Source organism: Periplaneta americana, chromosome 17 (assembly GCF_040183065.1).
Source record: "Periplaneta americana isolate PAMFEO1 chromosome 17, P.americana_PAMFEO1_priV1, whole genome shotgun sequence".
NCBI classification, from domain to species: Eukaryota; Metazoa; Arthropoda; class Insecta; order Blattodea; family Blattidae; genus Periplaneta; species Periplaneta americana.
In genome coordinates, this window is record NC_091133.1 from 82,544,304 (window position 1) to 82,560,412 (window position 16,109).

Consider the following 16,109-nt stretch of genomic DNA (forward strand, 5'->3'; position numbering starts at 1 on the left):
TATTTATTCACACTGCAATGGGTATATACCCGGTGGCAGTGGTAACTAATTATACTCAATAATGACAATAATAAACTTGTTAATTAAAAATACAGTTAATAATAATACCAATAATTAATACAAATAATTAATACTAACAATAATTTATAATAATAACAATAATAATAATAATAATAATAATAATAATAATAATAATAATAGGGAATATCCTAAATTAAATGAAGCACGATCACCTAAAATAACATTTAAAGTAGTAGTAGTAGTAGTAGTAGTAGTAGTAGTAGTAGTAGTAGTAGTAGTAGTAGTATGTATGTATGTATGTATGTATGTATGTATGTATGTATGTATGTATGAATGTATGTATGTATGTATGTATGTATTTATTTATTTATTCACACTGCAATGGGTATATACCCGGTGGCAGTGGTAACTAATTACACTCAATAATGACAATAATAAACTTATTAATTAAAAATACAGTTAATAATAATACCAATAATTAATACAAATAATTAATACTAACAATAATTTATAATAAGAACAATAATGATAATAATAATAATAATAATAATAATAATAATAATAATAATAGGGAATATCCTAAATTAAATGAAGCACGATCACTTAAAATAACATTTGTAGTAGTAGTAGTAGTAGTAGTAGTAGTAGTGTACTAGTAGTAGTAGTAGTAGGTATAATACCAGTATCAGGTAGTATTAGGAGGCCTGGTACCAGCATCAGATAGTAGTAGACATGGTACTAGGATCAGTAAATAGTAGTAGTAGTAGATCTAGTTGTACAGCGCATACATTTATCTCTTCCGCTCGGATATGTGCAGCTGTGCTGTGCACTGCTACGTCACCTCTACATCTGCGAGCGGATGAAGATAAAATGTATGCACTATGGTAGTAGAAATAACAGTAAGTTAGTAGTCGTAGTAGTAGTAGTAGTAGTAGTAGTAGTAATAGTAGTAGAAGTAGTAGTAGTAGTCGTAGTAGTAGTAGTAGTAGTAGTAGTAGTAACAGTAGTAGTAGAAGTAACGGTGGTAGGCCTATTAGTAACAGTAGTGATAATACTATCACTAGTCGGAACAATAGTAGTAATGATAGCAGTAGCAAGTCCTGGAGTAACAGCAGTAAATTTTCTCGCTGAATATGCTTGTTCAAGTTATTAAGGAACAAAAAGCATTGACGTATAGCGGTACTTCCTGTTACTGTGTTCCAACCAGGCTCAAGGTCATCACGCAGGTAAGTAGGGGACAAATTAATATAAGACAAAGGACACACACCCAGTCCCTAAGGGCAGGAGATAAATCTTCCTTGCCTTCAGGAAGCCGAGACTGGTTCTTATGGATTTACATATAGCCAAAGGCTACAGTTTGAGCCATCTCTAATCTATTAGGGCCATATTCGTAGACATTCTTAACGCGGGCTTCCGGTGGATGATCAGCGAACTAACGTTTTTCGTATTCATAAACCAGTGTTAGCGATATAATATGGTATGAATCCTGAACAAGTAATCAGTCGATAGCCGGGGCTAGTTTAGCACGCTCGTAGCGCAGGCTAGCGAAATGTCTATGCATAGCACCCTAAATTTCTAAGCTGTGTAGCGTGTATTTTTATATCAACATTTTGCTTTTCGCTAAAAAGAACTACACTTACGTAACTCGGGAGTTTAAAATGTAAAATGCTAATGTATAAAAAATCATCTCATTCAGCTAACATACACAATCAAAATTCTCTTTTCTTCATAAAGTAATAAATCTTTAATCAATGCAGACTCTTTACAGCTGTTCATGTCATCTCTTCGACAATCATCGTATTTTGTCTGTTCTTTTAAGACTGTATAAGTACGCAATTTTTGCTATTCTTAGGTCAGGCATGATTAACAGATGATCCTCTCAGTTATTTTATATATCGCATGTTCGTGTCATAACTATTTTAAACATATACTAATTTTTGTTACGAACCTCGTTCCTTTCACGATAAAGTATTCTGTATAGCAGTACAATAACTTTATATTTTTCTGCATGCAATTATTATTTTATGATATGATGCAACGTCCTAGCTTTCACAGTCATACAAAAGTATTGGTAGTGAAATAACATCATATTATTATGTTGTTCAATTCCGACACGTACATAAAAACACAAATAATACAGCTATTATGCAACTCTCACACGTACTACATATTAGTCTAGTCTAATACAGTCAGCTTGTAGGGCACTCACTGGTTGCATGGAGCCATACGCATATACTCAGGTATCCATGCCAACTTAAAAGATCCAAGTGTTTACTTGCTCAATAGAAAGTATAATCATTATACTGCTTGAAGACACCATAGAAAATTTTTAACAGGAGAAACGACACTACATCAACTGCACTATTATCTAGCTTCCATGGAATTTGTCATAATCAGATGGTATTATAGTATGATGAATCCGAGAACTTACTACTCAATTGAAGAGTTCAGAGCCATAGTGGGCCAAGCACCATATATTAAAAACATATAAAACAAGGGTTAAATTTAAATGAATACCATAATTTAATGAAACGTGCAAAAAGTACAGTAATGTAAAGTATGCGCATTAAAACTGAATGATATGTCAATCTTCATTAAACTATGGTAATCACTTAACTTTATTTAACCCTTGCTTTCTCTGCTTTCAATAAATGGCACTTGGCCCACTATGGCTCTGAACCTTTCAATTACTTAACATTCACCTTAAAGCTCAGAAAAAATAACCGAAAAAATAAGCAGCTTCAAATCACGAGAGATGCCTTACAATCAGTGTACCATAGAAGTTGTTATGATCCAAAAGTTTCCTATTGTTTTATTAATTGTTGTTTAGTCAACTGTCCGAAGACAGGTTTGAACCTCAGAAGAGACACCAATAATGCATCACTCATGAACCAACTAACCCAGGAGTTAATAGGGAGGATGACCACTTCCTTTCCCCATCCATCTCATACATCACTGACTAATTACACTAATCAGACTTCAGATGTATACAAAAAATTGTTCTTCCTCTGACACATCATCGTGAGATGTAACTGCCTGATAATAGATGTATACATATCAGCCAGAACCTCAATCAGAAGCAGCCTTATTACTCATGAAGATGTTGGTCTATTGAATTATTGGATGGGGGATGGAGTAGCCTATTACGAGAAAATCTGCTTAACCTTATCCTTATTCACCAGAAATTCCGTTCGTACTTGTCGTAATCTGAATTAAAATCTTCAATGTGGAAATCACACGTTAGGGCCTATAGCATATCGGATGGCTATCCAAAACTCTAGAATAGAGTTCATTGCAATATTGCACATATTCCACCACTGTGGAGTAACGGTTAGCATGCCTGACCGAAGAACGAGCGGGCCCGGGTTCAAATCCTGGTTGGGACAAGTTATCTGGTTGAAGTTTTCTCCAGGGATTTCCCTCAATCTAATAAGAGCAAACGCTGGGTAACTTTCGGCCCTGGACCCTGGACTCATTTCGCTGGCATTATCACCTTCATCTCATTCAGATGCTAGATAACTTTAACAGTTGATAAAGCGTCGTAAAATAACCAATTAAAAATATTGCACATTGTGTGATATTTTGACACTAGCGAAAGAAAGCTTCCTCATCCAAGTCAGTATTCAAAAACTCTGGTATCAGTTCCAGGTATAAACACCACTTCCAGGAAGTTAAGTGGTTTCTTGACCACAAACAATGTCCTTTGTAAGGACCTTATTGGATTATGATTAGTTATAATAATCGCCAAGTATGAAAGTGGCCTAGTTTAGAGCACTTTCTGTTCATACTCTATCACACAATCTCGTGAAGCGATCTGGTTTATACCAATACAGGCCGGTGAACTAGCCACAACAGTTGCACACCGCTCTTGATTGGTTTATATACTGGTTTGTTTAAATAAATTCTGATTTATCCATTAACATTAATTTAACACAAAAGAGAAAGATAGTAATCTACCAGGTAAGACAGTAAGTAACAATGTTTTCACATTGAGATTACAACTCATAAGTCACTTCAATATTTATAAACTGACTAAATTTGGCTCGTGGGATCACGTGACTGAATGCGCAGAAGAATTCTGAAACGGGCCTCCATCATAACTGATGGTCTATATAGTTTCCTACCAAAATCGGTGGTTTTTTAATTTTTTTCTTCATCGATAATAATGGTTTTAAGTAATGGGGATATTGCAGAATTTTGTTGCAGGAAATAGTAATTCAGCCTACACTAACGGAAGCACTTATTAATATTATTATTATTATTATTATTATTATTATTATTATTATTTTGCTTTACTGGTTTCTGTGAGAAGTGTAAAGAAGAAGAGCCAAAACCTGTCCTGTGACCTTATCATGTGCCGTGGCTATAACACCAATGGGTATGGGGAAGATAAGTTTCAGTCTGAGATGAACTTCAGTGTCACTAGATCCGTATATTATGAACCATCCTGAAAGAAACTCTCTTTCTGATAGCTCATTCTTTCCCTTTTCGCGCAGCTCGCATGCCAGGTTTCGCCTCCTCACATATACAGTGATAAACATGTGGTTTTAGTTAGCATATATAAATATTTCCAACATGAAAATCATTTGATACTTAGGTTTACTAGTATATTCTAATGCACCGTTGTACCACATACTTTTCTTTACTTGGTTATTTAACGACGATATATAAATTACTAGGATATTTAGCGTCGTCAGATTGATGACAGCAAGATGTTATTTGGCGAGATGAGGCCGAGAATTTACCATAGCTTACCTGACATTCACCTTACCGTTGGGAAAAAACCTGTACAAAAAACCAACCAAGTAATCAGCCCAAGCAGGGATCGAACCCGCGCCTGAGCGCAACTCCAGATCGGCAGGAAAGCGCCTTGGACTGAGCTACACTGGTGACTAGCACATATTATATATTATCAATGTAACACTCGAGGATCCAGCACGCAATACTAGAGAAATGGACATTTTCCCTAGCAATTCGTCCTGGACCACTCGCATATTAGCTAACTGAATATTATTTATTAGTAGAGGGGGAGAGAGATGTGCCTTCGTTAGTGTAGTTCTTCTGAAGAATTACCCAGAATAATATTTAACAATGAAAATATACATCCCAACATTGCCTAAGTTAATAAATAATTCTACCAAAATTCACCAGGACATAAACCTTGGTCTCTGACATAAAAAGCCGATGCGTTCAAATTTCTACGCGAAAATAATTCACAGTTCGCACACAGTAGGCCTATGATATATTTGGCACAGTCATTTAAAAAGTGCTTCTTCATCCAGTTCCGTTGCAAGGTATAAAATAGCATGAATCAAACATTCCAATGTAGACACAAAAACACAGATGTATTACGTAACACTAGTGTAACGGTTGCTTTTCTCCTACTTCACCCATATAAACGAAACCAGTTGGTAGAGTGGCATGCCACTTCTCCTACTTCTTACCTTCATCTCCAGCCGGGCGTCCTCTCTGTGAACCAAGGAGGAAACAAAGAGCTAATGGCGCTCTGAAAGCTGGGCGGTGCTTTATATATACATTGCCAAGCCTGTCGGAGCGAGACTCACCTCTCAGGGTTCGAGTGCTTACTGCCGCTGCTACTGCCTTCACCCAGACAGCAACCCGGGAGTCGCCCCTCCCTCCGATAAACAGGGAACCCGTACCTAACCTAACCTTGGCTATATCTCAGTGTCTTATCTTGCTTCAAGATCGGTTATGCTCTGATTTTTATGGCTGCGTTGTCAGATTATAAAACGAGGCACGAGGGGCAAATGTCCAGGGGGCGCTATAAAATTTCTCTTGCTGCAAATAAACTAACACTGCAGTTATTCAACTCACTGAAGCTTGAAATATTGCAAGATTACAGAATTAAATAAGTTTCTTTTTTTTTGCAGTGTTCTCAAATTGCTTCGCTTAGAAACGTAGATCATTTTTTTTAAATAGCTAGTACAATAGGACATGTATGAATAAAATTTAAAATAAATTGTTACCTCAATTATAATATTAGAATGTGACTATAGATTTCTACAAATTCCTACACAATGCACGTCTTGTATTGTATTCTTCATCTGACATACTTAGGAACATTAAATCCAGACGTTTGAGATGGGCAGGGCATGTAGCACATATGGACGAATCCAGAAATGCATAAAGAGTGTTAGTCAAAATTAAAACCTTACAAAATTTGTGTAGTTCGCAGGTTCAAGGAATCCGATTCTCAGAGCAGACTTAGGTTTTGCATGTGGTTCCAACAGTGTGTATGATGGACTACTTGACTCCACCTTAAATTGTTATAGTGATGAAGCATGGTTCCACCTCAGTGATTACGTGAACACTCAAAACAATCGTTACTGGAACAGTGAAAATCCACACCATTTTCACAAATAACCGCTACATGACATAAATTCGAGTCATTTCGGAGAACGAACTGCAGCGAATTGCTGAACATGTCTGCAGGAGATGTGCAGCCTGCCAGATATTACAAGGATGTCATTTCGAACATGAACTGTGAATTCGGTAAGTACATCATTAAGCAATACTAACCGCAAAAGCGCGGAACGAATCCTCCGCATATAGTAGCGTCGTTACATATGAATCAGCCGCCGTGAGTGCAGTTAGGAGTCTAGCCTTGGCTGGTTCATTCTGTAGTACACATAGTCTTTTTACCGGATATGACGTGAGCATTGATATGGGAACAGAATTGTAATTATTTATGTTTGACAAAATTCTTTCATGTTTTTGTATCAGTGTAGATTGAATTTAGTTGTTACATTTCAAAATATTTCAAATATGGCCATTTATTATTATTATTATTATTATTATTATTATTATTATTATAAACCATTCAGTGTTTGATTATTTAATATATTTGTTCAGATTCTTAACCAAAACTGGTTAGCTTTACACAAGAAAAGGTGGCTCCAATTTCATTCTCTCTCTCTCTCTCTCTCTCTCTCTCTCTCTCTCTCTCTCTCTCTCTCTCTCTCTCAGGATTCCAAACATTTTTCGCCGGATTTTAAATCGGGAACTCTGTCATAATCGTACAAATCGAAAGAAAGACTTTCGCACAGTCAACAGGAATATTCATTTTATCGTGGCATTAAATTATTAACACAATCACAGCAATATTTAATTTATTTGTTTTCGTCTATACGAGTTATTCATATTACACAAGGTATCGTAAGACCATAATGGAGTAAATGTGAAATTATTATAGCAGCATAAATTTAAAATATGCATTACAGCCGGTTGTCCAAGAAATATCTCGCAGGCAGTGTTCAGAATCGAATTCAAGTATTTTTATGAGATATGCCAGATAATTAACTGAGATAAAACTGAACTCTGGTATTAAACGAAAGATATATTTAATGCAATCCGATATCTAACAGGACTCTGGAAATAAAATCACCACCATAAAACTTTGCCTCAAAAGATATATTTAATGCAATCCGATATCTAACAGGACTCTGGAAATAAAATCACCACCATAAAACTTTGCCTCAGGTATTATTCTATAATGACATCAGCTCAAGATCTGCAGTGATTACTATGCAACACTTGCAGCTATCGAAGCTTTGTCAATACTGGAATCTCAGTAAGAAAGAATAGATCGATCTATGTTGCCTTTACCAAGTATTACTGTTATTACAAAAGTGAACGTAATAGTAACAAAAACTTGTCAAGTTATGCTTTAAGACTCTGACATTATCGTTCAAGGAGTGGAGTTGATTTAAAATTGTTACTACGCGAAAACAACAGACTAGAAAGACAATTTATGTACATAGTAAAGGTAATTCTTCATGCAAAGGCTTTCCTGAAAGCAAGGTAATACATTTTTTCTCGAGGATATTCGATAATAAAAAGTTGCAATTATACAGCAATTAAGGAATGTATAATTCCTACTTCTTCACATAATGTACAAATCAATTAATTTGTTTTTTTATCAATTTACTAGAAGGGGAACTGAAGAAATTAGCGTCCGAACTTATTAAGAAACATTGCACTGTTCCAATAACTTCCTAATACATGCTGAAATATCTTTCAAAAAGTTTACTGAGGTAAAAAACAAATGGCAGTATGGGCTTGCGGGATTTAAGGTTTACCAATAGTTATAGTGAAAGTTCCCAAGAATGGGTAATGCAGCAAGAAGCGTCCTCTTCTCTTACTTCTCTATCACCTACATCACTCTACAAAGAGTGGCTTCCTTACCTAAAAACGAAACTCGTAAACTGAACGAATAATAACACACAAAACTTCTATTCTATTGATCCATGATTTGCAAAAAAATATTCTTCGGAATATGTATTATATATCTTTCTCGTGTTAAATTTTACAGTACTTCGTTAATATGTTTCGGCCTGTTATACAAAAACATCTCAACACACAAACAAACAAATACAACCACACAGGCGTATACAAACTCAAATATAATACCTGCAACGACTTCTACATAGGACAGACAGGCAGATCATTTCAAACACGTTACAAAGAACACATCGCAGCCATAATAAAATTGCAAAACACTTCCACATATGCAGGACACATCACAAATGCTAACCACACCTACAGAGACATCAACACAGACATGGAAATTCTATACATCCAACCAAAAAGCCAGAAACTAAACACAATAGAACAATACGAAATATACAGACACACAGAAACACATCCAAATGAAATTTTCAACACAGAACTCAATTTCAGAATACACACACTCTTTGACTCCACATTACACTACACAAACACATCCCCACAGGAAACAAAACAAAAGGCGCCAAGACCAGCAACAACTAGTTCTGAAGAAGGCCCATAACGGGCCGAAACATGTTAACCAAGTACGGTAAAATTTAACACGAGAAAGTCATATAATACATACTCCGAAGTAATATAGTGTTAAAAGTTGTGTAATCAAGATGTATAAAAAATATTAATCATTCATTCATTCATAGTGTTCTGCCCAAGGGCAGGTCTTTCACTGCAAACCCTGCAGTCTCCAGTTTTTCCTAAAACAAATATTCAAAAGAGAAAAAACGCAAAGTTGTTATTTGTACGTTTCCCACAGCCTTGAGCTGCATACTGGTTTCCAGTTAGCGTTGTTCGAGTCTGATAAATTAATTCGTGAACTTGACATTATGATTATCAAGGCCAGTCTCAATTTCAGTTGCCTTCTGGTGACAAGAAGTGTAACAGTAAATGCGATATGGAAAATTCAACGCTATTGTGCAGTATGTTTTAATGCTGTATTAAACACAACACATCGGAATGAACTGTTGAAGCCATTCCTCGCTGAGAAGCTGATGGAACGGAGAAAGCTATAGAGGAAAATATATACGAAAATAAATAAAAAGGAGAAGGAAATGAAGGAAAAGTATAGAAAGAGAATAGAAATGAGGGAAGGAATACGAAGGAAAGAAAATCAAGGAAAATAGGCAAACATAAGAGATAGGAAGGAAAGGCGAAGACAGAAAAGAAAAGGAAGAAAGGAAATTAAAGAAATATAAAAATAAAGGGAAAGTAATAACAAGAAAAAGAAAAAACCTTAAAGACAAAAGAAAGGGAAGGAATCGAAATAGATGTGAAGAAACATAATAGACAAGAAACAGTAAAAGAATGACAAACGAAGACAATAAAAAGAAAGGAAAGGGAAGAAAAAGGCAGAAAAAGAGAGGAACGAGAGAAATAAAGGGACGGTATCTGCCATAACAGCTGGATTGGTAAAACACTACCTTTCGACGACTACGGACTAGAGTTCAAATCTCGGCGATTTCTTTTACTTGGTTATTTAACGACGCTGTATTAACTACTAGGTTATTTAGCGTCGACGGAATTGGTGATAGCGAGATGGTTTTTGGCGAGATGAGGTCGCGTATTCGCCATAGATTACCTGACATTTGCCTTACGATTGAGGAAAACCTCGGAAAAAACCAACCAGGTAATCATCCCAAGCGGGAATCGAACCCACGCCCGAGCGCAACTTCAGATCAGCAAGCAAGCCTCGGCTGACTGAGCTACACCGGTGGCCAAATCTCGGTAATGGTGGGGTTGCATTTGTGGTGGACAACTAAGTTTGTGAGGCTTTTACTCGGAACTCTACCGTTTTTTTCTCCGTCATTCCACAAAGAATGTTCAAAATTCCACTTTCATTATCATCTACGACTCCAAAAAGAAAAGGGTGCTAATTGTGTTTGCACGGCGTCGAATTGATCGTCCGTCATGATGGGTGTTTCTAGTAGTTTGTCCAAAGATGGTAGAAAGTAGTGGTAGTGGATTCTAGTCAACTTGTAGATCTGCAAAAGAAACATCGGAGCCTCCCCTTTTTCAGCAGGAGAAATGATAATGGATCTGTGAGATATGACGCGCCACTACCAGAAGTATGGTACATGAATTTGATGGCTGGAGAAGAATTCACTGTGTGGCAGATAGTGGAGCTGGTTTAACCTGATAGTATAGTACAATCGGCACGCAAACCATTCCGTAACAAGTGCACAAAAGTCTACTTGGGTTGAAGTACTTAGGTTTGCTCTATGTCTTCCCGCTGCCTGTAAAGGAAAATTGAGGATAAGAAAGGAACGTAATTAAAATGGAAAGCGAGCAGGCAAAGGAAAAGGATAAAGAGATACAAAATTGAGGGAAAATGATAGAAAGTATAGGCAATATTAGGTAAAAAGGAAGAAAGGAAAGAAAAGGTAGGCCTAAGTGGAGAAGATGGGAAAATAAATAAATAAATAAATAAAAGCAAAATACAATGAAATAAACTGCAGATAATAAATTGAAAAGAAAGAAAAGTAGACATAAATTAACAATGACTTTCCAACGAAAAGAGAAATAGAAAATACACAAACAGAGACATGAAGTCTAAAGCCAAGGAATAAAGAGAAATAGAAAATACAAAAACAGATACATATAAGTTCAAGATCAAGGAATAAATAGAAATAGAAAATACAAAGCAGAGAATTGAAGTCTAAGACCAAGAAATAAAGAGGCCGAAATTTAAAGGACGGAAAATCACAAACGTAAGAAAAGAAGGTGCGGAAATGTAACATTGGAAAGAGAGCATGAAACAAAACATTAATAAAAGTCAATGAAGTTTAGCTACTGGGAGGTAATTTGAAAAAAAAAAACAGGAATGAAATTTAAGAAATAAAGAATGGGTATGTCAAAAGGAAAGTACACAAAAGAGAAGGAAATGAATGACTCAGAGGAAATTTTTGTATGTGCCTGTAACTCTGCATTTGGTATTTGCATTCAACATTGTAAAACATCTGGGCAACTCTCAGCTAATCCATGTCTCACTGTGAACAGTTCCAAATATTTCATGTTGATCTACACTATTGCAGATATACCTAACGCAATTTTACATCATCCGAAAGAATGATTAGCTCTTTTACACCTTGCGCAACGAATTTCTTGCCAATATAGATCAAGGTCAAGGACTTCACTTTCAGTTGCGTCTGCAGCAAACTCGTACTTTCTCTTTGGCAGGAGGCTGCAGGGGACCACGACAACTAGAGTTACAAAACGCACATAACACAACGGCTTTCTTGGTGACTGTAGTAGGTACATAAGTATTAATCCTGATAATTAAATTATTTAATTAACGTCTCCCTGTAATTGAAAAGTCTATACGAAGACGATAAGGTAATAATATAAAGTCAACGGGGTAAAATGAAATAAAATGGCACAGAAAACTGAGCCTGACAAATATATTCCTTAATTATCGTCTCCTTGTATTTGAGAAGTCTATACGGAGGTGATAAAGTAATGATACAAAGACAATGGAGTAAAATGGAATAAAATGGCACAGAAAACTGAGCTTTCCTCGCTTTTATAAGAATTCAATTTTGATATTTATCGTTCCCCTTGTCGCCCAATCATAAGGCTAATGAATTCCTCCTTTTAAATGCTCGCGTAACCGAAATGCAATTCTAATCTATCTAGTTATAACAAATCTTATTTAATAATTATAATTTTAATTTATAATTTATAATAATTATATATAATAATATAACAAATTTAATTTATATATACAATAACAAAAGTAGACAACAAACACACATTCAAAGTATACAGAAAACCCACAACAACAACAACAACACACATACACAACACATCCAACCACCCCACACGACACAAACAAGCTGCATTCCGAACAATGGTACACAGACTACTCAACATACCAATGAACCAACCGGATTACAACGAAGAACTAAACACAATGAAATACAAAGCACAAGAAAACGGATACAACCCTAACATAATAGACAACATAATACGTAAGACAAAACATAACCACAAGAAACAGAAGAATACAACACAAACACAAGAACACAAAAAATACATCACACTAATATATGAAAACAAAAACACACATAAAATTGCAACCTCATTCAAGAAATTAAATTACAACATTGCATACAGAACAAATAACACTCTACAAAAACATCTCAACACACAAACAAACAAATACAACCACACAGGCGTATACAAACTCAAATGTAACACCTGCAACAACTTCTACATAGGACAGATAGGCAGATCATTTCAAACACGTTACAAATAACACATCACAGCCATAACAAAATTACAAAACACCTCCACATATGCAGAACACATCACAAATGCCAACCACACCTACAGAGACATCAACACAGACATGGAAATATTGCACATCCAACCAAAAAGCCAGAAACTAAACACACTAGAACAATATGAAATATACAGACACACGAAAACACACCCCAACGATATTCTCAACTCATAACTCAATTTCAAAACACATACAGTCTTTGACTCTACACTACGAACGCACCCTCACAGGAAACAACAAGAGGCGCCAAGACCAACAACGACCAGTTCTGAGGATGACCCATAAATAGGTCGAAACATGTAAACAAGGTACGTTAAAATTTAACATAAGAAAGTCTTACCATACATATTCCGAAGTGATACAGTGTTAAAAGTTGTGTAATCAAGATGTATAATTTTAAGGTGATGAATGTACTTCGAAATTTGTGCAACTTTTGAACGAACTCTCGATCATATCCATAATGATAATATGTAACATTGCACTCAACTAAATTTCTGTATCTGTTCAATAATCTCTTATTTAGGAAGTTTCGATTTTACCTGATGGCATGGAAACTGATCACGTTTGATTACAACGTATGAAAAGAAGGTAGTATATTCTGTGACATACTAATATGCCTCCATTTATTTAAGCGATTGATGAATGCATACTGCATTAAGCAATTAATCAACACAGATAAGAGGATTGTTTCGTTCATTAACTGCTTCATCATCAAACAGAGGAAGCGAGGCAGAGGTAAAATCTTATGGTTGTGATATATCGTGAAGATTCCATTACGTTATTCATATCAATGCGGTGCGTTAGGCGTACTGATATTCTGTGACATACAACTAATGAATTCACTTTGTATAAAAAGAAATTAAACTCAAAGCCACTAACTAAAAGCAGTAAAACATAAATACAACCAAAAGTTTAATTATGTATTAAATTTGTACCTATTCTTTCGTGTTCGGTCTTCTAAATTCTGAACGCTGTTCAGAGTCTGCGAAATTTTTAAAAGTTTATTTACTTTAGCATGTTTATGAATTTAATTCTTAGCTCAATTGATACTAATATAGTATTCATATTTATTCATCCAGAAATTTTACAGTTTATCAATTTAACCGCATGTTCATAAGCTATAAATATTTAATTGCATATTCGTACGGTTTGTGGGCCTTTCGTCCACTACCTTTTGTCCACAACTTGTTTCGTTCATTACCTTTTGTCCATTCACTTTCGTCCACGTTCTCTTGTCCACAACCGATTGGTTCGTACAATTTACGTCCACCCATACTTTTTGTCTACACTTTTTATGTTCATAACCTTTCGTCCATCTTAGAATACATATTTTGTACATCTTGATTACACAACTTTTAACACTATATCACTTCGGAATATGTATTATATGTCTTTCTCGTGTTAAATTTTACCATACCTGATTAACATTTTTCGGTCCAGTTTCGAAGGAGGCCATTAGCAGGCCGAAACATGTTAACCAGGTACGGTAAAATTTAACACGAGAAAGACATATAATACATATTCCGAAGTACATATTTGTGTTTCCCACATACAATTATAACACCGGAAACATGGTTATGGTATGTGTAAGAAGCAGTCTTGAGTGGGGAACAGAAGATTAATAATGCCGTCGAAGGTTGGCATAGTAAATTAAAATAAAAAAAACGCATGGTTTTTCATCATCCCAGCACTTGGAAGTTTTTTAAGTTTTGCTGGATGAACAGGAATCAAATGAGCAGGTGATCACTCAATTGTTGAAACTCAAGTCCGTGCACCATTACGTCAGACATATGTCAATAATCATGAACGCATTAGGGAAATTGTTACACGGTATGAAGACTACAAGAACTACGGTCGGCTGGAAACATATCTGAGAGGAATTTCATATAGTTTAAAAATTAACCATGCTGAAGTTCTTCAGGAAGAAGAAAATAATGACTAATCATGTTTATAATACAAACAGTAATAATTATATTCGGAGAAGTTAATCAGTGGGAACCAGAACGGGAATTATAAATGCGTGTAGATGTGGCATCCTACCGTTGAACTTCCAGCCGGGCGTGAGATGTGACCTGACGTGTGTTTATGTGAGGACAACTTCGACAAGGAAATGAAAGTTCATATCGCTCCTGCTCGTTAAAGAACAAGACAAAGCGAACAATTATTTTAAGTAAGCGCTGTAACCTTGCTTTCTAGCTTCACGGAAACAGGAGGCTTTTATAACTCACCGTATTTTTCAGAGGTTTGTGCATTTTGTTGCAATGATAAGTAGAATCAAAATGCAAGATTAAATTTTCAGAGGTTTGTGCATTTTGTTGCAATAAAAAGGAGAATCAAAATGCAAGATTAAAATCATGTTGTCACGTGGTATACGATATTGTGATTCGATTTTACTGTAGTCAGTCGATTACTCCTCTGCTTTGACTCAATTGCAGCGCATCTACGTAGCTACATTTAAATGGTACGGATTCGGTTCCTAACAACGAGGTGGGCATTTTCTCTTATCCTGGGCAAGGAAGTTCTTCTAGTCCATTGCTGTGGAGTAACGAATGCCATGTCTGATCGTGAAACGAGCGGGTCCGGGTTCAAACCCTGGTTGGGACAGTCTTGTTCCAAGTACCCTTTTTTTAATTGGGTTATTTTACGACGCTGTATCAACATCTAGGTTATTTAGCATCTGAATGAAATGAAGGTGATAATGCCGGTGAAATGAGTCCGGAATCCAGCACCGAAAGTTACCCAGCATTTGCTCGTATTGAATTGAGGGAAAACCCCGGAAAAACCTCAACCAGGTAACTTTCCCCGACCGGGATTCGAACCCGGGCAACCTGGTTTCGCGGCCAGACGCACTGACCGTTACTCCACAGGTGTGGACCCCTCATAAACTCAAGCTTCGTGACTGTATATACTAGACTGTGATTATACTCTAATTCATTACATAACATTTCATTGTGTTCCAGAACACAATATACAACTCACCTTTTGTTAGAACAATATGAATCCTAGAGTTAGCGTTAGAAATTGGATGAACGCATCGAGACATCATCAAATTGACTCCATCGGGATGGAGGAAATCCTGCGAAGCAGGAGCAGAGGTAGTTGTGCGGGTAGCAGCACCACCACTAGCAGCACGAACGGGCTGAAGAGCACCAGCAGCGTGGTGTAGAACAGTAGCAGCCATACTGACGCGGAAAATGTCGGGAACACCAGTAGTGTCATGGCAGCAGCCTAGCGAATCCGCCACTGCTACTGCTAAACACGTTCACTCCTGAAATCATAAGTGCGAAGTTATATTTTATTTTGTGGCCATACTTAATGGCTCCTTATATGTAGTAGACTTAATTGTTTTACGTATATTTCTTAACATGACCATCAAAGTCCTCTGTACAATTACATAGTCTTCCATTTGCTCACAATATTTTACACCGACATTTTAAGCTAGTTAGCAGCTTACAAGCAGACGAAGTAACGGCAATGACTCATCATTCGTCAACGAAATATGATT

At 36.2% G+C, this 16,109-nt stretch overlaps 1 protein-coding gene across 2 annotated transcripts in view; it reads right to left on the reverse strand.

Moving 5' to 3' along the window:
* Positions 1 to 16,109, reverse strand: part of LOC138693431 (uncharacterized) — a 106,577-nt gene that overhangs the window by 12,537 nt on the left and 77,931 nt on the right. Inside the window, exon 2 of one of the 2 annotated variants that reach the window (XR_011330309.1) lies at positions 15,584 to 15,872. Coding sequence is in view for 1 of the 2 variants with exons in the window: in XM_069817380.1 (XP_069673481.1) it covers positions 5,466 to 5,471 (6 nt within the window). In the remaining variant the exon portion in view is untranslated. Of the gene's footprint in view, positions 1 to 5,465; positions 5,624 to 15,583; positions 15,873 to 16,109 lie in introns of those variants that run through there. The other variant, XM_069817380.1, reaches the window with a different exon arrangement.